General features: G+C 48.7%; 2 protein-coding genes across 2 annotated transcripts in view; both read left to right on the forward strand.

The window, feature by feature from the left end:
• The window catches only part of SHOC2 (SHOC2 leucine rich repeat scaffold protein), a 62,226-nt gene extending 57,281 nt beyond the window's left edge, over positions 1 to 4,945 (forward strand). The window contains exon 9 of the mRNA XM_084289822.1: positions 847 to 4,945. Coding sequence (XP_084145948.1) covers positions 847 to 1,055 — 209 coding nt within the window. The 3' untranslated portion in view covers positions 1,056 to 4,945. The remainder of the gene's footprint in view (positions 1 to 846) is intronic.
• Positions 4,946 to 15,935: 10,990 nt separating this feature from the next.
• On the forward strand, positions 15,936 to 17,270 carry ADRA2A (adrenoceptor alpha 2A; the record flags this gene model as incomplete). The annotated part of the gene is made up of 1 exon (XM_084290369.1): positions 15,936 to 17,270. The coding sequence occupies one exon, from the start codon at positions 15,936 to 15,938 to the stop codon at positions 17,268 to 17,270; it is 1,335 nt and encodes a 444-aa protein (XP_084146495.1).
• Between the last annotated feature and the right edge of the window lie 3,784 nt (positions 17,271 to 21,054).

The following is a 21,054-nucleotide window of genomic DNA, read 5'->3' on the forward strand; positions in this document are numbered from 1 at the left end:
CTCATAAAACTATTCTTTTTCTTGGAAAGAGGTCGGTGTTAGAAAATACACAAGTCCTATTCTAATTCCATGGTGTGGACTAAAACCTTGTGTAAGGCATAGACAGCTGAAGCAAATGTTTCTGCTGATAGTTCCTCTGTACACACTTCTTTTTGTAAAGCATCATGCTGTATTTGACCTTAAGTAGATAAGAAAAGCAAGGAAATCTACAGAAAGTAGGGGAGGAGTAGAGTTATTCTTTCTGTTCACTCGAGACATCCTTCCCCAGCTGCTTTCTCTCAAGGGAGATGAAATAGTTTGTTAGATTATAGGTGTGTATGGTATGAAAGATGGGAAAGTGGGGCGTGTCGTAAGGAGGACTTGTGTGTTTGGAGTGTATTTCAAAGATATATATTTCTGTGTCACGGCTACAGCTTTAGGTCTGTAACAAATATGTTGTAATTATGTAAAAGGTGGGGTATAGATATTTTATTAGAGATGATAGATGCCATGTGGCATGAGTAGATTCTAGGCCCTTCTAATTTGAGTTATTCAGTATTGACTACAATTTCAAATTGCTAAGCTGAAGAGTTAAGGTAAAATCTCCATCAGTTCTTTTATTCTGTGTATTCTCAGTTGCTCTCTGAGGGAGATGTTGTAATTGCTATTTTCATGGAAAAAGCTAATGTAGATGTGGCTCTGGTTTAGATAATGGTGAAAAGAAAACTTGCAGTTTAGGAGTTCGGATGAGTAACTGACTGATTTTATATTGTGAAGAGTTTCCAATTGGGCTTAGAGCTCCTGTCTAAAAGTTTAAAAACTGCATGAACCAAACCATCCCTCTTTGTATTATTTTATTTTAACCAGGTACACTGGAGAATCTGGAAGAACTGTATTTGAATGACAACCCCAATCTGCACAGCCTTCCCTTTGAGCTGGCTCTTTGCAGCAAACTGTCAATAATGAGTATTGAGAACTGCCCGCTCAGCCACCTTCCACCTCAGATTGTTGCAGGAGGACCCTCCTTCATCATTCAGTTCCTAAAAATGCAGGGACCATACCGTGCCATGGTCTGATGCTAATCGGATTGTCCAATACACTGTACAAAATACAAACTGCATTAATGTTGTAATTGTCTGCATATGTATATATAATATAATATAATATATGTGGTTTATATTATATTATATATATATAAATATATAAATAATATAAAAAGGCGAATTTAAGACTGCATTATGTGTTTCTGCTAATAGAGGAATCATAGCCATTTAGATTTTTTTTATTCTGTAAAAATGCTTGTCTAAGTTTTCTTTGCTGAATTTGATGGATGGATGTCTGAGTAATCTGGAAATGCCATTTCATTTAAAGCAATTGCCAATGAACTCAAATTTAAGGGACAAAAATAGTTTTGCTTAGATTTACTTTCAGTTAAGAGAAACATGTAACCTTTATATAATGAACTCTTCTGTTTTACTCCCTCTTTTTTTTTGTGTCAAAGCCTGAAAGGGTCATGTGTCCTGAGGTTGGGATTTTCTTTTAACTTATTTTGAGATTTGAAGCAAATGGTGTTTTTATATTGTTTACAGTCAGAGTAAATCACTGGATTTTGTTTTATTTTGATTTGCTCTGTTTTAATCAATCATATCTAGAATTTATATGCCTCTGCTGATGAATTTTTATCAACTGGTTTGTATACTAAAGACATATTCTCATCAGAACAACTGGCAGGTGAAAAGGATGCAGTCAAAACGAAAAGGAAGAAAAAAAAAAGCTTGAATTCTAAGTCTTGCTTCCCTGAGTTATCAGTTGCAGGCATAACATATCTGAACTGAGCCTTTTGCAGTTGGTCTTTTCTAGCACAAGTAAACCTTTTCAGATTGGTAAAATCGTGGAGTATCCTCAGTGAAGAGCGGTTTTCATGTTGTGAAGTAACGATTCCATGAGGTCTGACAGAACAGTTAAGTGGCAAGGAAATAATATATATGTACATTTTTATTACAATGTTGAGTCATAAACTACAACAGGCAATTTTAAGGATTCCTTCTAGTCCTTGTACAATAAATGAATGTGTCTTACTTTTAAACACTGCAATATATGTAAGTTTTAAGGTTGGTTAACAATGTACTATGGTTTTATATCTTGACTTGCCTTGTACCTCCTTCCATTACGGAACTTCTGTGTCCAAGCACAATATCTTCACACTGTGCTGTTTTGCTGCTGAACTAAATGCACTTTTCCCCACAGCTGGGGCACTTGCTTCAAAATATTCAGTTCAGTATCTTGATTATTCTTTTTTAACTTCATCCTATCTGTTTCAGTATTAAACTGATCTATTAAAAAAGAGGCACCTTTTTCATTTGTGCATAGATGTTGATAGCTCAAGAGAAACACTGTAAGTAGTGGACATTCAGTTTGATCACGACTTTCTTGGTTGCTCAAAAGGCAGAAGATGCTTCAGGGAAATACACACTATTGCTGCACTTGCAGGGCCAGTTGTCCCTTTCCAGGAGGGCAGGAGCTTGAGGCGGTTGCATTCCACGTTTACTGAAGAGCTGTCCAGTCTGTAATCATTGGAGTTGCTGCTGGGGTAGCGTGGCTTAGAGGACTGTATCTTTTGAACAAAATAAAATCAGCTGATGCCATGAGAAATCTATTTCACATGCAGAAGCTTGGGGAATATTATTTCTGGCTTTCAGGCATGCTTACTTATGTATATTGCCTTGATCTATTTTTTTTTTGGCATTGCATTCTGTTTTGTCTTACATCTTTTCATTAACAAGGAGTAAGTTTTAAATGGAAGGCAGGTGGAGATATAAAACCTTAGAGGGCTTAAACATGCTGTAAAACTATTGTAGATGTCACTGGATTTTACTAAGTAATTTTTTTTCTTTCTCACACGTTCTCTCTCTGACCCCCCCCCCCTTTTTTTTTTTTTTTTTTTTTTTTTTTTTACATCTACTGTAGCTTTTCAGTTTAGACTTTAGTTTATAAAAGGCTGTTTTCTTATGGTTCTGCCTGAAGTTAATCTTTCTCAGCATTAAGGTGTTAAAATATGAAGATGCTGAAGTGCATATTTTCAAGACTGTAATCTAACTTCTGGATATACTGCTAAACCCGTATTTGTGCCCTCAGGTCACTAGGGGAGACTGGTTTGAGTAATAGGGTTCCTTAAAACAAAAGTGGCGACCCCTTGTGTTTTAAAGCATCTTGGTCTCATTCCCTGTCTGCTTCTCAATCCCATTTTTTATAAGAGCTGACGGGATTTAATTTGTTTAGTTTGTAAATATGTTGATTATTCACCTTGTTAAGGTACACGGTTAATGACTGTATGATTGGAGCTGACCCTCTCTCACATAAGTTCTTGTGGAGAAGTTGGCTACCAAAATAGTGCTCGTTACACTCGCTTACAAACAAAGTATTCTTTTCATTACACTTATAGGAATAAATAAAGCTATGTTTTAATTCATTACTATATTAAAAACAGGATATTTTTTCAAACTATCTTTGTACTAGTATGGTTGTTGCAGTGCCAGATAATCCTGAACCCTGTTTTAGAAGTTTAATTTTTATACATTCTGAGGTGAGTGCTTATTTTTTCAGCGTCTCAAGAGAGATTTGAATAAAAGCAGTGTGAGAGAAGTTCTGGTACAAGAGAAATTAAGTCAGAAATAATTGAAGTTCTTAAAACTAGCCTAAAGTTTAGGTATTAAATGTGTAGCATGGCTTGGGAGTATGTGCATATAGATCTCTATATGCACATATGGGGATTTATATCCAGATCTATTCACAGATCTATATAAATCCAGCTGTTTTGACCATTCAAAGCAGTCTTCTATCCTGACATAAAACTTCTGCATTTGTCAGGATGCTGGACTGTTAACTGGTGCAGTTTCTAAATTGTATTTAATGCCTGATGACATTCAGTTGGACACATGCTGGTTCAAACACGTCTCAGTATTTTGTTGGGCCTCATCAATTAAAGTCTGAATGGAAATAACTTCATCCTGACAAGTGTATGTATCCGTACATACATGTATATGTGTATCTATATGTGTATGAAAGCATAGACAAGGTGGTGAAATGAACTCTTTAGGGCTCTTTTCAAATAAGGATGGGAAATGGGCGATTCCCAGATACTCATATTAAATATTCTAAATCTTCCTTGCTCTACTGTTATCTTCAAAATAATTTACAAGGGTTATTGAGAAGTGTGACAATCTTTACTCTGGGTGAAAATCATGACCTTTATTGCTTGCCCATGGACAAAATGTCAATTTTGTATGTCTGCCTATGTACATAAAAAAAAAAAAAAAAGTGCATATACATATGGTCTGTAAAGACACTGTCCTGAATCACGCCTTGACTTCACAGAAGCTGAGTTACTGTACTATAGACTATACAGTATTATGGAACTTTGATAAGGTCTAAAGCAGATTAGGGATTTGTTAAATTACAAAAAGAAGGTTTAAATGCCATTGTGACTCATTTTGGTCACGTATTGCATTTAAATTTGCAAAACAGAAAGTTGGTAATCATTCTCTGCAAAAATACTTTGTTTTAGTATAACTAATATAAAAGTATTAAAGTTATGTCTCTGGCTGTCCCATATTGAACTTCCTAAACAAATTTGTCTAGTAAAAATGCAGTGGAAGTGCTGCATGTAAAGGTGGGGTCACAAAGTTATGTGATTGGCACTTTGTAGTTTGTCAGATGTTATTGGACACTTCTAAATTCACGCCCACTTTTTAGAAAGAGGTTTGTGCTGTAGAATATTTGCTTCAGTGCCTCTTCTGGATTTTAGGTTTTCTCTGCAGTTTTGTCCATCTTTTGCTGATGTTGTGTGAGTGCATGTTCAGACTTCTTGAAGGTCGTGTTTGTACATGATTTAGTAAAGTAGTACTCAGACTGGCTGGCTGGTTAGCACTTAAACCCATTGTGTCACCTGAAATCCAAGTATCTCCAATCTTGGGAGTTGGAAAAGTACTTTATATTTAAAAATTAGAAAACATTATCAGTTTTTTTTTTTTTTTTTTTTTTTTTTTTTTTTTTTTTTTTTAATTTCTGAATCAGTGCAAACTCTTAGCTGGGGAGTCTTCATATCCGGATACAACAAAGAATCTTCATATAGTCAGTATCACACCTCAGTTGTATCAAATTAGCACACCAGAATAGCTTCTAATTAGATCTGCAGTTGGCAATAATTTGCCCAACACGAACTTCAAGGCACAGTAAGGACAATTACAAACAAACGATAGTATCTGCAAGTGGTTTTTGTTTTTATGCTGGCAAAGATCAGAAAATTATGTTTATTATTCTGATGTTTAGGTCTTAACCAGGACTGCACAGGACTTTTGCTGTGGAAAAATACCAGACCACACTAATTTTGTGGTTACAAGCTAAACAAGAGTGTAAACAGTCTACAAAAATGTACTTTTAATCTGAATTATTGTAATGTTGATTGTTATGTCTATATAAAAGATTGCCTTGCTTTTTTATAAGAGTCATTCTGTATCAATGCATTCGTTATAAATAGTATATTTGTAAATGAGCTGCCACTGAGTCTTTTGAAAGTTTTCTAGTATTTATAGTCTAACACGAGCTGGATGTAAGTCATACTTTTGCAGAACCCCAAATTATCAAGAAATGCCTTCTTGTTATATACTTGTCACTCCTGAAAAGATGTTTTTTTTTCAAGTAAGATACAGATTTTTCATGTATAGCAATTACAGGAAACTTCAGAGTTGCTTGACAGTAACAACTTTACTCAAAAGAGATGTGTAAATTGCACACCTTTATAAAGCAAATGTTGGTAAAATATTTTGCTTTCCTTTTCTTGTAGTACAGTAAGGCATAAAGTAAAACAACAACAACAAAAACTTTGAAAGGGAAAATGTCTTAGATTTTAGAGCAAAATGCATTTCAGCAACAACAAGAAACTTGAAGTAGGTCCAGAATTGTTCTGCCTGCAAGGAAGCCATCTGCATTTAAACTTCTGATGTATAAGGCAGTATTTCCAAGCTGACCTGGCAGCTCCGAAGTGCTGTCCTTTAGCTCTGTGAAACTCCCTAGGATAGATGCTGTTTCGAGAAGGTCATGGCTTGCAGCGTGTCCCACAAACAAACACACGCTGATATCCTTTGGAATCCTAATGTAGAGGCCATAGCAGTTCAGATACAGTGTCGAGGAGGGCACTGAAGCACTTGCTGCGGGAGCATGGATGCGATCAAACTGCCCTGTGGTCTGTCTTTGAGCTGCGGACATCCCTGTAGGTTCGTTTGGTGGCCTGGTGACCTGAACGCAGCGACCCTAAGGGATTTGCAGCTGTACCATGAGAGCAGCTGTGCCATGCCACAGTGCTGGCCACATACCAACCTTCCCCGTCTCGTGGTGCTGAGCAGCAGACGTGTAAGGACAGCAGCAGGGACTGCAGCTCCTCTGGCACCCTGCCCCGGGGCTCAGCAGCTGAGTCTGAAGGGCTCAAAGCAGCGTCGGCATCACGGCATTGAGTAGCCCTTGATAGATTTGGTAAATTCACAGAAGTGCTCTTTTTTCCTTTCTTTCTTTCTTTCTTTTTTTTTTTTTTTTTTTTTTTCCCTCCTAAATCTATTTGTATTTCTGGCCTCTGCAACATCCTGTGTCTAATAATTCTGCAATATGATTATGTGCTGGGTGAAAAAGGACTTCCTTCTGTTTGTTTCAAACCACACCACCTTATTTCATTTGGTGACTCCCAGTTCATAGATTCTGAGATATTTATCAAGAGTCTCTTTCCTGTTCATCTGCTTTTTACTATTCTTGAGGGTTTTTCATAAAGAGGAGGGTTTTTTTTTCCTCAAGTCATAGAGCTCTGCCTTTTTTACCTTCAAACAAAACCTCTCCCATTCTGGGGTAATTCTTGTTGCCTTTCTCTGTAGTTTTCTAGCCCTGCTCTGACGTTTTTTCCCCCTAATTCATGGCCTTCAGCAGGCTATTTTGTTCTTTGCCTTCTAGTTTGTGAAATAAAGGTACAGCTGTCATGAAAAACTGAAGCTGAGTGGGGGATAAAGTTTAGTGCTAAATTTCAGTGCAGAATAATTTTACTATGAACGGATCAGATTGGGATTTAGATTTCGGAGGCAAGCCACACGCTGCAATAACTGTTTCCTCTGATTAGCCGTAACACCAATTTTCATTGTCTCTTGCAGCTAGATTTGAGAGACAAAACTGATGTTAAACTTCACATGGGTGTGCTGATTTAAATAATGCCAGAATTTCAAACGTGCTGGCAGGAGTGCGTGGCTTTAGCAGATAGGACTTCTGAATATTTCAGCTGGCCTTTTTTAACAGCCTGAGCGTAACACTTTCTGAAAATATTGGGAATTTTCTAGTGTTACTCTTCCTTATTTTTTAGTTGCAGCTCAACGCTGCCCTGGTTGGGTTTGATTTTCCCAAGGGGCTCCTGCCAGCCACGAGCACTTTCTGTTCAGATGCTTTAAACGAACATCCCCAGATGAGCCTGGCCTCGGAAGAGGGCTGCACCTGAGTGCGAAGTGAAGAGCGTGTCTGTTCCCAGCACCCTGTGTCCTGAAGTCTGTATTAAGGCCTGGAAAACGTACAGGTGGGGTTTTGGGTACCTGGTGAGACAAATGGGATGTGTTTTGGTGCAGTTAACTCAGCCTCAAGTGCTTCAGGATCCCGAGTCTCCCAACGCTGTTGTCCAGAGGCAGGGCCTCACTCACACCGTGCACGTTGGGGTGTTTGGGGTGCAAATACCGTATGAAACCTGGACCCGAGGCAGCTGGATAGCTTACAGTGAGTGCTTTGGGTTGGAGGTGGTGGCGAGAGCAGCCTATGCCAGAGAAAAAGGTGTTAAAGAGCTGGAGATGGTTAGCCTGGATACAATTAGAAGAGACAGAGTGCCTTGAAAGCTAATTTGTTTTGGTTTTGCAAGCCATCAGTCAAATAAAATACATCAGCTCTTCATCCAAGCCCTGCCTCACTTAGGCTTGTAAGAGGGGGAGATAATTTGATTACCAAGATCAAATGATGATGTTTTAGAGGAGGAGCCATCTGGAGCATTCGAGTGAGCAGCTGGCAGCCTGGGCTGCACGCTTAATTGTCTGACTGTGCCTTGCAACTATTTTTCCACTGCAAAACCTTTTAAGAGTCTTTAGAGATCAATCTACCCCACTGCTCTGACTGAGATGCTATCTGCAAAATTGCACACTTGTTCCCTTTTAAAAGGGAAAGAAAAAAATTATTCCCTTTTAAAAGCTCTTTCCACAACACCATCTCTCTCTTTTTTTTTCTTTTTTTCCTGCTGGTAAAGTATTTCTTTGTTAAAACTCATGACGAATCCTTAATTTGCTGTAGCCTGGTAGTTGCTTCACTTGAGCTTGTCACTGCTTTTTGTCCCGTGTTGTTACAGTTGTGGGGCCTCAAGGGATTGCCAAGCGTTGTCTGGATAGTTTAAACAGAAGTGCATTTTTTTTTTCCCCTCAAGAAATTCTTAAAACACCTGCATTGGATGAGAGCAGCAGAATCATCCATGAAAACTGGGGGCTTTTCCAGCAGAGCTTCCTTTTTCCTTACCAGCTTTTTCGGTGTCACTTGTGGTCTTGTCTTCTCTTGTACTCTCACCTCCCATCTCTCCTCCTCCAAATTTCGCACTTGTTGCAGCAAGCCTGCTGTCTTGGCCCAGTGCTTTCCAGGCTGTGCTGAGTGGAAGTAAGTGGAGAAGGGCTGGGAGAGAGAGAAGGTGAAAAAAAAAGCGGGTACCCAGCAGTTTCTGGTCCTGACACCTGCTGGTGCATCCCGATCCTCGGCTGAACTTGCTTTGCACTGTCACAACCCCCTGTTCTCAAGCTGTTGCTGAATGGAGATACCAGGAGGAAAACAGGATTGGGGAACAGGTGGCTGGGAGGGAGGACAATAAAAGATGGATTTGCTGCATCTGGCTCAGCCGTGCGTTGGTTTACTTTTCTGCGAGCTCCTTGTACACGTGATTTATGGAGTGCAGCTGGGTTGTTACGCGGTGTCCCGGAGCGAACCTGAAGCTCCCTGTGAAGGTTTTGATGTCTGAGCGCTCGCTGGATGAATGGCTTGGCCTGGGGTGTGTGCCGAGGCTCGGAGAGGAATGAATTTTGATTAAGTAATCCTGCAGCTGATCTTTGCTCCAAACCTGTCAGGAGCAAGGATGAATGTCTTAGTTCCTGAAGTGACACAGAGCGGCCCTGAAAGGGCTCTGAAATATGTGTAACACTTGGTAATGCTCATCGCTTCTGCTGGGGAAAACCCACACCCTCCCACAATTAAATCGTTTGTGAAATATTAATGAGAAAATGATATTTTCATTTTGTACAGACGCTTAGTTCCCCAGAAATGTAAATAAATGAAGAGATTTTCTTAAGATATGTGTTAAAGCTACCGTAACTGCACGTTGCCACTGCTGTCTCTGGATCCGCTTAAGGACAATGAAGAGTGCGTTGTGGTGGGGGAGCAGTGGTGGTTTTCAGCTCCAGAGGACTTGGTTGGCCTGATACCCAAGGCCTGGGAGCCCTCCTGAGCTGCCCCAAGCCTGGATCCTGGGTGGGTGGAGAGCCCCACACTGGCTGCCCTGTGGCCAATGTGTCCCCGAACAGTTTCGCAGGGCTGTTGGTTAAAGCCAGATGAAATCCACGATGCGCTGTCTTTCTGGGGATTTGGGGGTGATTTCCAGCCTGGCTGAAATGAAAGGGTGTTGCTGAGTCCTGATTTCGGTTACGCTGCTTTCCTGTCAGTGCACCTGATTGCATTTGGGACTGCGCCTCCGGTAACGCTTGGGTGCCGCCTGGCAATTTCCACTTCTCCGCGGCTGTGAGCCAGCAAATTGCTCGGGCTCTATGAGTGGAAAGCAGAGTTCAGGGAGGGTTCAACGCTTCCCATCCGTGGGGGAGCTCAGGCATTTCCCACCACGGCTGCCTTCCCTGTCCATCCTGCCCTTCATTTAAGGACGGGTCAAACAGCGGGGCTGTCAGAGGAGATGGCTCCTTTCCCTCTTCCCGGCTGCGGTGCCCATCACTTGCTCCCCGAGGGGCAGAGGTGACGGTGGCGATGGCACCGGTGCTGCCGGGAGCACCGACCTGCTGCGGGCTCCGTCCTGGTGCCGAGGCAGAGCCCTGGCGGGGGAATTTGCTGGTTCTGCCCTGCGCGGGGATGGAGATTACTTCTCGTGAAAAAGGGAAGAGAGTTTGTGTGCAGCAGCAGAGGTTTGTGTTTGCCGTTATGTGCTTGGTTTTATGTGGTGCTTCAGAGCTTGTGAGTTCAGTCCGGAGAAAATTTCCCTTGCTACCTGTGGTGTTTCAAGGGAAAAGGAAAACCGGAATCGAGAAAGCACAAGCGGATGCATTGTGCTGCTGCTCTCTGCATCCAGTGGGTCAGCCTGCCTCCTCCAAGTGCCTTGTGCTGGTCACACAGCACCGCCCTCGGGGTGGTATTCCCAGATAGGATAAATGGTTCCTGGGGAGAGCTATTGTGTGTTGCTGAAAAGCAGGCGGTAGTGCTGAATCAGCTAATAAATCGGAAGGTGGTGTTTAAACTGAATTTGAGCCTCTCGGGAAAAGAAATAAAATTATATATATATATTGTAGCTTATAATCCGTACAGGGTTAATTGTGTTGTAGACGAGGGGACGGCCGCAGTCACGATGATGGATTTCCCTCTGTGGCACGTACAGGTGGCATCTGCAAACCAGCGCCAGGACGGGAGCCCCGGCTCTGGAGAAAAGCGGCCTCACCTCCCTCGCGTGGCCGTCGGGTGCCTCTGCCTGGCTCCTGACACTCCAGAGGGGAAAGAAGGTGTTGGGGCAGGGGTGGCTGCCGGCAGCGTGAGCTTGCCTCGATGGGAGGATTGCTGGCAGCGGGCGGGTGGGCTCCGTGTGGAGATCAGGGCTGCTGCTGGGGACGAGGGGGGGGCTTTGGGGGCACAGCGGCAGGACAGAGGGTCCTGAGGTGGTGGCCAGCCTAAATGTCAGCCACTGTGGTGGTTTAGGACGGGGAGACTGGAGCAGTTTTGGGTGCTGCCCTCTGGCATGCTCCTCCCTGGCTGTCCTTGCTGCTGTGGGAGGGTGGGAGCCCAGGGAGGGCAGCCGGGACGTGTCCTGTGTCCTGCTGCTGGGATGTGCTCCCAGGCACCTGTGGGGACACCAGGGGGAAGCTGGCACTCAGACAGCTCTCCTCACAGATCCAGCTGCTGCTTCTGGATGATTTCTCCGCGTTATTTGCTTTTGCCACTAGATGGTGAAGTAAGTAGTCAGTGAGAGCACCTAGAGCCTCGCCGTGCTCCCCAGCAGCCTCCCTCCTGGTGGAATCGCGCCAGCGGGCTCTGCTTTCTGGGAACCTGGCAATTTCAGGCAATTATCCCCGGGATGCTTTACACAGCTCAGCCTCCGAGCACTGCTGCTGCCATGCCGAGCCCTTTGATCTCCAACTCAGGCTTCATTCAGGCAGGCCCAGCTGGGTTAAACGCGGAGCAAGCCTGCCTGGTGCTGCTGTGTGTGGAAAGCCACCTCCGAGAACTCCCCGTGCCCAGCCGCTGGCTTTGCTGGCAGCTTTTTGGGGTGGCACGTGAGGGCACGGCTCACTGGGGTGCTGTGAAGGAAGGAATCGTGCTGACTGCGGCCCTGGCCTCCAGGCAGTGTTGCTGTCAGGGCCTCAGACGGCGATGGTGAAGAACAGGGAGGGAAAGGGCAGGGACGCGGTCGGGCCCCGGGATGTGCGGCTTGAACCGAGGAGTTACGGCTTCCCAGCTGACTAATTGGACCTTAGCCTCTCCCGGTTGTGAAATTAAACACTTTAAAGCCAGGCAGCCTCAATTTTGCTTTAAACACGGGCCGGCTCTGCTGATGAAAGGTAACTTGCTGAGCTGCAAGAACCTGGGTTGCTTTTGCTCAGGGGAGGTCAGAAGGGAAGGCAGCGGCACCTCGCCATGCTCACGGCACCTCTCCGCCTGCCCAGGCCTGCCTGCCCTCAGAAAGGCAACTCTGGCCCGGGTGCCCTGTTGCAGCCAGGCCCTTGGCCGTGGGCTGGTGCTGACTGGGTAAGTTTCCTGTTATGGGGTCTTACAGGAGCTGCTCGTGGTCTGTAGGCTTTGTGCTTCATTCCCTCTGTGCCCATTTTGGCTGATGCATCCCATGGGCAGACGGGGGGGGGGGAGGCTGTGAGCCCTCACCCCGTGCTGTGAGCCCCAGCACGGAAAGGCTTCTCCTGGCTGTTGATTTAGGGCTGTGCAATCAAACCTGGCGGCTACGATCCTGCCAAACAGGGCAGGCAACCCCGGTGCAGCTGATGAGGAAACGCGAGCAGGGCTTTAAAGCTGCCTGTGACAAAAATGCTGAGGGAGGAGGTGGTCACCGAGGATCTGTCTTGCGCTGGTTTGGGCCAGGCACGGGGCAGGGAAGATCTGCTATGATCGGTAATATTCAGCGTGCTCCTCTCCTCCCTGCCCTACACCCGACACCACGGCAGCGTCCCTCTGCTTGACGGGGGATTAGATGCGAGCGCAGGACGCCGTCGCTGCCATCCCTTCCACGATGGTTTATTCAAATAACTCGGGAAAGTACATCCAGCAGCTGAGTCCAGGCAAACTCTGTTGAAAAACACAGCTGCTGGGGAAGGCATCGCTGTCAGGTCGAGGAAAAGAGCAGAATCTACAGCTGCAGTGCAGTGGATGGGGAAGGGGAGGTCTGTGGGTTTGAACGCATGTTCAGGGCCAAGTACTTGGGTTCCCAGAGCAGCTGGTGGGGACAGACGGGTGGGCGGCCAGACCAGACACAGTTCTGATGATTTTTTAAAGTATTTATTATTATTATTATTATAAGAAGAAGAAGATGAATCACAGCACTTGCACTGCCTCCCTGGAAATGGATGGTGCATTTGCTGACATTGGGATTACAGGGCAGTGGCACTGTGATCTACCCAACCATGCCAGGTTTGCCTGCTCAAGATCTTTGCCTCTTCCCTGATATATTTTTATTTTTCCTGTTTTTTTTTTTTTGGTGTGGCTTGGGTGCAGTTTGCTTGGCCTGGGGGAAAGCTGTCCCCCTGGAAGGTGTTAGGAGGGGCTATTTGGTCGTTAGCCCACGGAGCATCCCAGGCCATGGGCTCTCAGTGCGTTACCCCCGGCAGAGCCCGGTTACTAAAGCAAACCTCCCTGCACAACACGCTGTTTTGAATAATTCAGGCAAAGCCAGCAGCACAATCAAAACCCACAGCCACAACCAGGGCTTCCTGCCATGTGTATGCAAATACGGAGATCAGGGTGAGCGAGCCAAGCCCAGACCTCCCCCGTACACGGCCGACGGAGGCAGCTGCTCACCTCTGCTGCAGAGCACCTGCAGCTCCCTCCCCCTGCCCGCACGTTCCTGCACCGTGCCTACTGCTTGCCCCTTTCCCCTGGTCCCCCACTGGTCTGAATCCATCCCTATTCCCATCCCCTGATCGGTGCGTGGTGCTGTCAGCACGGCAGGAGGGTGAGCCGTGTGCTGGGCCCTCTCATCAGGCTCTTGGTGGGGTTTGAGCTGCAGAGACCTCGCCGCTTACACCAGCGTTGTTAGCAGCTCGCATTCAGAAACTGAGCATCTGGATGCAAATGCCGGGGGATTGATATAAAAATTTTATTTACTATTTGTTTTTCTTTCCCCTGAAGCTTTTCTCTAGTCTTCCACAGGCTACAAATTCACAGTTCTTTGCAAATCCCAGGACTCTGAGAGCTGAGGCTTTATTACAAATTACCATAAAGTGCGGGATGAGCTCATAAGACGGCGTCCTGTAGGAACGGGTGTGCTGCAGGCTGCTGTGGGGCATCTTGGGGGTGCTCAGCAGCCCTGGCATTCCCACCTGCCTGCCATGCAGAGCTATAGGACAACCTGCAGAGGAGGTAGGAGGGAGATGTGACATTGCTGAGATGCTTTGCAGGCACCACTGGGTGCTGCCGGGGCTCCGGAGGCATCAATAATGTCACCAAGATGTCACACGCATGGCTGTGGTGGTGATGCAAGGAAAGTGCGCTGGTGTGCCAGGTTTCCTCTTGGAGATGAGCACAGCATGCTCCCAGCTGTCCTCAGGCTTCTGCTGGGGTGATTTGAAGCCCCTGCTGATCCCGCACCCAAGGGAGACCAAGCCCCGGTGCCAGAGGCAGAGCCCCATGTCCTGCAGAGCACGCAGCTCCCAGCAGCCAGCAGAAAGCAGAAGATGGCCCCAACGCCCAGCATCACCTTGCCATGTACCCAGGTGAGTCCCTGCACCCCGTGTGCCTCCACCTGCCCCTTGCTGTGGAGTCGGTGGTTGCAGCTCACGGCCACTCCAATGGAGACTCCTCCAACGTGCACGGAAAGGTCCATGCACATCACTTTGGGTTCAATGTCCAGGTTTTAAGTCACTCCCCACGGCTTGCCACCTTCCCAGGCGTGCTGCACTGTGGGTCCCCCACTCCCCCACCTCTCCATCCTGTGCCAGCCCCACAGGCTCTGCGCTCCCAGACCCAATCCATCTCCCACCCTGCTCTGTCTGCTGGGCATCACCACTCCTGGGCCTGGCTTATAACACCGGCAGGGCGCGGGGCTGAAGCTGACAGGGCTTCCTCCATCTCGCGGAGCAAATCCGTTCATTGGCCCGAGCGCCTGGCGCGCCGATTAATTACCAGCTGCCTGGCTCTGGAGCACGGCGTGAGCATCATTAGGAGCCGGCTGAAAATGAGAGCGAGGAGCCCGTGAGGGTCAGGGCTGCAGCCCGAGTGCCGTAGGGGTGAGCGAGCTGTGTGCGGGGAGCTGGCATCCTTGGGGCCACCAGGTACGTCACCTCTGCTTTCCCATCGAAAACATCCCGTTTTTGGACATTTTTGCTGCTGCAGCTGGCCAAAAACACCCCCTGGGCACCCCATGGGGCAGGCGTGGGCACCACAGCCCCCCTCCCATCCTCCTGCTTATGGGGCTGGGGAGAAACAGCGGGGAGCTGGGAAGGAAAGGGGCAGGAGGACGAGCCCCGGGGGGAGGCTTTTGGGGCTCGGCCGCGGTCCGAGAGCTCCCGTGGGTGCCGCGGCCCCGGGGGCCGGAGCGTGCAGTGAGGCGCCGCGGCCAGCAGGTGCCACTGCCCCCCCGCGCTGCCCGCCGCCACCCGGCCCCCCTTGGTCCCCCCCTGGTCCCCTCCGGTCCCCCCCATCCCACCCCACCCGGAGCATCCCCACGGCACGGGGGGCGCACGGAGGGGCGGCGGCGGTGCCCCCCCGGGGCTCCCCGCGGGGACCCCACGCGGGACGGGTCCGCTGCTGCCCCCCCCACCCCCCGTGGGGGCGCACGAAGCCCCGTGGGGGGAAAGGGGGGAGGCAGGAGCAGCCCCCCCTGTGTGTCCCCTCCCCTCCCGTGTCCTCACCCCACGGGGAGGGGCTGCGGCTCCGCAGCGGGGCGCGACCCCCGTGGGGTGGGCTGCGGGGAGTGTGTGGTGGGGAGGAGATGCGGAGTGGGGGGGGGAGGATTTGGGGATGGAGAGGGGGGTGACAATAGGGTCGGGGGGCGGTGGGTGGGGATGGGGATGAGCACGGGGGGCTGAGGGGGGGGAGGCGGAGCAGGCGTGTGCGCGGCGTGTCCGTGTCCGTGTGCGCGCACCGGGGGCAGCTCCCTCCCCACGTGGGGCTGACGCGGCAGCCCCGGCCTGATCCGGGGCTATAAAGGGGCCGGCAGGCGGGCGAAGCACGGCAGCCGCCGCCGGCTGCAGCCCCGGCCCCCGCTCCGCTCCGCTTCGCTTCGCTTCGCTTCGCTTCCCCTCCGCCGGCAGCGCCCGGGATGAGCCGCGGCCCCCCGCGCCCCCACGGCGCCCCCCGAGCAGCCCCGGCCCCGGGCGCGGCGCCTTAAGGAGCGCGGAGCCCCCCCCCCCTCCCCGGAGCCCCCCTTTTGGGTTGGGGCTGGGGGGCGAAGGGCGAGGGCGGCCGCGCAGCCGGGGTTGATGTTTAACCGGGAGCGCCCGTTCACGGAGAGGGGCCACTTCTTCTCCTCCATGGAGTACCAGCGGCAGCTGGGGGAGGAGGAGGGCTACCCGCCTCCCGCGGCCAACGGGAGCTTCAACGACAGCGGGGTCGGGCCGGGATGGGGCACGGTGTACCCCCTGCACGCCACCGTCACCCTCATCAGCCTGGCGGGCTTGCTCATGCTCTTCACCGTCTTCGGGAACGTCCTGGTCATCATCGCCGTCTTCACCAGCCGGGCGCTCAAGGCGCCCCAGAACCTCTTCCTGGTGTCCTTAGCCTCGGCCGACATCCTGGTGGCCACGCTGGTCATCCCCTTCTCCCTGGCGAACGAGGTGATGGGGTACTGGTACTTCGGCAAGGTGTGGTGCGAGATCTACCTGGCCTTGGACGTGCTCTTCTGCACCTCCTCCATCGTGCATTTGTGCGCCATCAGCCTGGACCGCTACTGGTCCATCACGCAAGCCATCGAGTACAACCTGAAGCGCACCCCGCGCCGCATCAAGTGCATCATCTTCATCGTCTGGGTCATCTCGGCCGTCATCTCCTTCCCACCGCTCATCTCCATCGAGAAGAAGAGCGGGCAGCAGGCAGACCAGGGGGTCGCGCTGTGCAAGATCAACAACGAGAAGTGGTACATCATCTCCTCTAGCATCGGCTCCTTCTTTGCCCCCTGCCTCATCATGATCCTGGTCTACGTGCGCATCTATCAGATAGCCAAGAGGCGCACCAGGGTGCCGCCGAACAAGCGGGCAGAGCGCCCTGAGAAGAAGCAGAACGGCTTGGCCGACAAGGAGGACCTGCCGGCCACAGCCCAGCTCAACGGGGAGAAAGCGGCCGGAGGAGGCGACGGGCAGGAGGGAGAGGTCAACGGCATCGACATGGAGGAGACCTCCTCCTCCGAGCACCAGGACAACAACCAGCCCAAGAAGTCAGAGAGACCGTCGAGGGGAAAGGCCAAGACTAAGCTGAGCCAGATTAAGCCTGGGGACAGTTTGCCCAGGAAGGTGGAGGAGGAGAGGACCACCAAAGGGTCCCGGTGGAGGGGCAGGCAGAACCGGGAGAAGCGCTTCACCTTTGTGCTGGCGGTGGTGATCGGTGTCTTTGTCATCTGCTGGTTCCCCTTCTTCTTTACCTACACACTGACTGCCGTCTGCACGAGCTGCTCCGTGCCCGACACCCTCTTCAAGTTCTTCTTCTGGTTCGGTTACTGCAATAGCTCCTTGAACCCCGTCATCTATACAATTTTCAACCACGACTTCAGGCGGGCCTTCAAAAGGATCCTCTGTAGGATAGAGAGGAAAAGGATTGTTTGAAGGACCCCCTGGTTTGGGCAGGACTAATCGTTCAAGACTTTGTAGGAGAGTAATGCATGGCTCCCTTGGGCTGTGCTTGCATGGGATGGTTTCCTTCAGCCTGTGAGCAGGAAACCCTCAAAACCCGAGACGAGCCCATCGACACACCAGGCAGCAGCAGCAAGGAGCAGCAGGCAAGTGGAAGTCTGAGCCGTGGCATTCGGCTTTCCAGGGGAGGATGGCTTTTGACTTGCTTGGTTTACTTTGCTAGTTTTTTTTTTTTTTTTTCTTTTGCCAGAGTCTCTCAGTGGATATTTTCATGACTGCTCAGTTTGACTCTTTAAAGACAAGCTCCGTGCAGCTCCGTGAGATGAACAACAAAGAGGGAGTATGCCACCTCAGAGGTGTCGGCTTTTTTATTTTGTTGTATTGTATATGTAATTAATATTCCCCCCCCCGTGTAAAATATAGTATTGTATCCCTGAATCTGAATGTCTTAATTTTTGTAAGGCAAGCAGCTTTGAAACTGTGAATGCTTTAATTATCTTTGATACCTTAAAAGTCCCTCTCTTTCCACCCCCCGAAAACTCAAAACCACTGAAAAATTAGAGCCATTTCCCCTGCCCATCAGCCTGACAACGTTACCAAAATTTCCAATGTCCGTCCTGTGTTTGTTTGTTTTTTTTTTTTGACTACAGAGCTTAGTATCACACATCTTGCCAGACCGGCTTTTTTTAATTATTATTATTATTTTTTTTTCTTTTGGAGTCATACCTGATTGTATTTAATTTTTCTGCTGCCCGTGCTATGATACAGCTCAGCTGGGAACTTCCCAGCTGTTACGAGCTAGAGCAGAGCCGAGGAGTGGTGGCTTTGCCGTGCTGTCCTGGGGGGCTGTGAGGTGGGCTCCTTCTCACGCCGTGCGAGGCTTGGGACCCAGCCAAGCTCCCGGCGAGTTAATCTCGCCTGATATTATACCACAGTGCAGTGACGAAACGTGTTCAGCACTAACATACTTCCCCCACCTCCAACTGTAAATAGATAACATTTCATAGCAAATATCAGGGCTCTGTAGATCATGCTATCTTGTTTGTATTGATTTTTTTTTGGATGTTTTAAATCCTGCTGGGTTTCCTGCAGAAGCAGAGGGGGTTTGTTTGCAGAGGTGGTTCCAACTTTCTGAATTAACGGAGGAGAGTTAAGTTTTTAATCTGCCAGACTCACCTTTCCTAGGAAATACCGAAGCATCCCTCTTTCCGTCTTACACAGGGCAAAACCCTGAAATTGGAAACTTACAGACACTTTCCCCTGTATTTTATAATGTATTACTATTTTTTTTTTATTTAAAGAAATGTGTACATATTGTGAGATTGGAGCAGGAGAGAGTTATTACTGCTTTTACACTCCTTTCCTGAAATGTCTTTCAGCTTTTTCTGCTACAAAATAATAAAAAACAAAATGAACAGAACAAATGTAACATCTTTGTGCCATGAAGAAATTTATGGAGAATATTGAAGGAAAAAAAATCTTGATATATCACAGTAAATGCGTTGGCAAGAGTTTAAATGTTATGAAAATAGCTTTATCAAGTGCTGACAAATCATAGAAATTGTTTGAGAAAGCCAAGTTTAAGTCTTTTGTATCGGATGAATTTGCCTTCTCTGGAATTTTGTGGTGCAAGGAAGAGACTTTAAAACAATACCTTTTTACTTTTGGAAGTGTTTTGTTGATTTTGCTCTCTCTTTGGCTTTGTAATTAACTCTGAGGGTGCCCGGCTGCATCCTGGGACCTGGAGAGCAATGTTTACATTCACTTGCATTTTCAGAGTTGAATCCTCAAGACGTGAGGAAAGCAAATAAACAAACTGTGCTTTACTGTAAAACAAACCAACAGAAAACACAAGCAGAAGTTGCTATAATGGATGATTATTTTTATTAAATAAAAGAGCGTTTACAGATCAAGTGTGAAAACCCTCTGAATAATCTGTTAGCTGTAATTTTTTCCAGCCGTTCACCGATTCTCCAGCAGCTTTGGTCTTGACATTTTTTTTCAAGAGCGCATTGGGAAAAGCACTGGCGGTTTCTGAAAGGCGTTTTTACCCCAGGTAGGGAACAATGGCTCACTTCATTGCGCAAGGGCAGAATAACAAACGAGTCCTTGATGTTTCTTGTTCTTTCCCCCCCTTTTCATGCCATGGTAAGAGCATTCACGTGCTTCTTAAAGGAAAGAGGTTAGGTGTGATTTGCTCCTTGGAAATGCAGCCTGGCCCCGTTCCTGCCCCTCGCTGGGAAAGCCAGGCTGGTGCAGTTTCTGTAGCTCTTTTGCTGAATTTTTTTGTGATAATTAGGTTACAGATGGGATTAGAAGTGCTTGGGGTGGAAGGCAGTGCTCGTTCCTATACGCAGGAGTGCCCACCTGCCCAGCGTGGTGGCCTTTGCAGGCCAGGAGGGCTTGATGGAGGGAGGCAGGGTGTCCTGCTGTCCCCTCTGGTGGCCTTGGGGGGGTTTCCAAAGTAGACCCAGGGGAGATGTAGGGGTCGGCGCCTTCCTCATCCCTGTGGCTCTCTGCTGTCCTCGCGGCCGAGTCTCTAGCGCAGACAAAAGCAAATTTTGGTGGGTTTGGGGGTGGGGGCTGGGGTTTTGACGGGCTGTCAGTGAAGCTGTGCACAACTGAGATGTGGCTGATTATTCACATTTTTTCATCAAAGATCAAAGCAATGTGCTTTTGGGGTTGTGTCCCTCCCAATACCCCGTGTCCTCACAGTTCAGCCCGACCCAATAAAATACCCCAGGGACTATGTTAGGCAGGGACAGTGACTCCCTGCATCTGGCATGGAGCTGCCTGCCCGTCCCTGTGGCCAGTGTTTGAATTTCCACTGTCCTGCTGCCTTTGCCACCTTCTGACTCGTTTTTGTGTTTCATTTCCCTGAGCTGTTGGTCATTTTGGTTTCAGCTCTGTCCTGGGCCCTTTCTGCCTGCTGAGGGGGGGAACGTCCAAGACGCAGGAGCCTTTTGGGCTGTGTTGTGCTGGTTATGGGGTGAAACCAACGCTCTTCTCCCTGTGTGGTGGTAAATGTTGAGGTAAATTTCCATGCCTGCCCCACATTTTGCTTTGGGGCTGCGGCTCTGCAGCCCAGGCCCGGTCCCAGTGCCCGGCCCTTCGTTTTCCCTCTCCCACATTCCTCCCTCAGTTTGGAGAAAGCAGCCTCAGCGCTCCGGCTCATTCCCATGCAAATGCCACATTATGGGATGTAATGAGCTGTGGTTGTTTTTTAATAACCTTTTATGTCAGGGCTGGAATGTTAACCGTGCGGGGGCGGGGAAGGTGCCAGCTCAGGGACATGGATGTGTGGCCATGAGGAGGAAGCCTGGCATGGCAAGTGTCCCCAGATGTCCCCATGGGCGATCTGCAGGAGCAGCAGGGTTGTCCTTGCAGAGCCTGAAGAGAGCCAGCCCAGGGTTTGTCCCTGACCCCTCATCCTGCTGGCATTCACATTTATTCCCATGGGGTTTTGCCCCCATTCCCTGGGACATGAGGAACTGGTCACACTGAGGAGCCTTTTTCAGGGTGGTGCAAGGAGGGATGGGCTTGGCCCCAGGCACTTTGCTCACAGACCTGGGGGAGCCCCTGTGGGTTTCACCCCATGTCCCTCAGCCGTGCCATGCTGTGGGTGTCCCCCCACCCAAGCACCCAGGGCTTGGTGCCCCATGATGTCCCTCTTGGGTTTGGTGGCTGGCCTGGCTGTTGGGCAGCCTGGAGGCTCTCCTCAGCTGAAGCTTTTCATGTTACTTTATTTCTGAATATT

Source organism: Netta rufina (assembly GCF_964035555.1).
Source record: "Netta rufina genome assembly, chromosome: 7".
Classification (NCBI taxonomy): domain Eukaryota; kingdom Metazoa; phylum Chordata; class Aves; order Anseriformes; family Anatidae; genus Netta; species Netta rufina.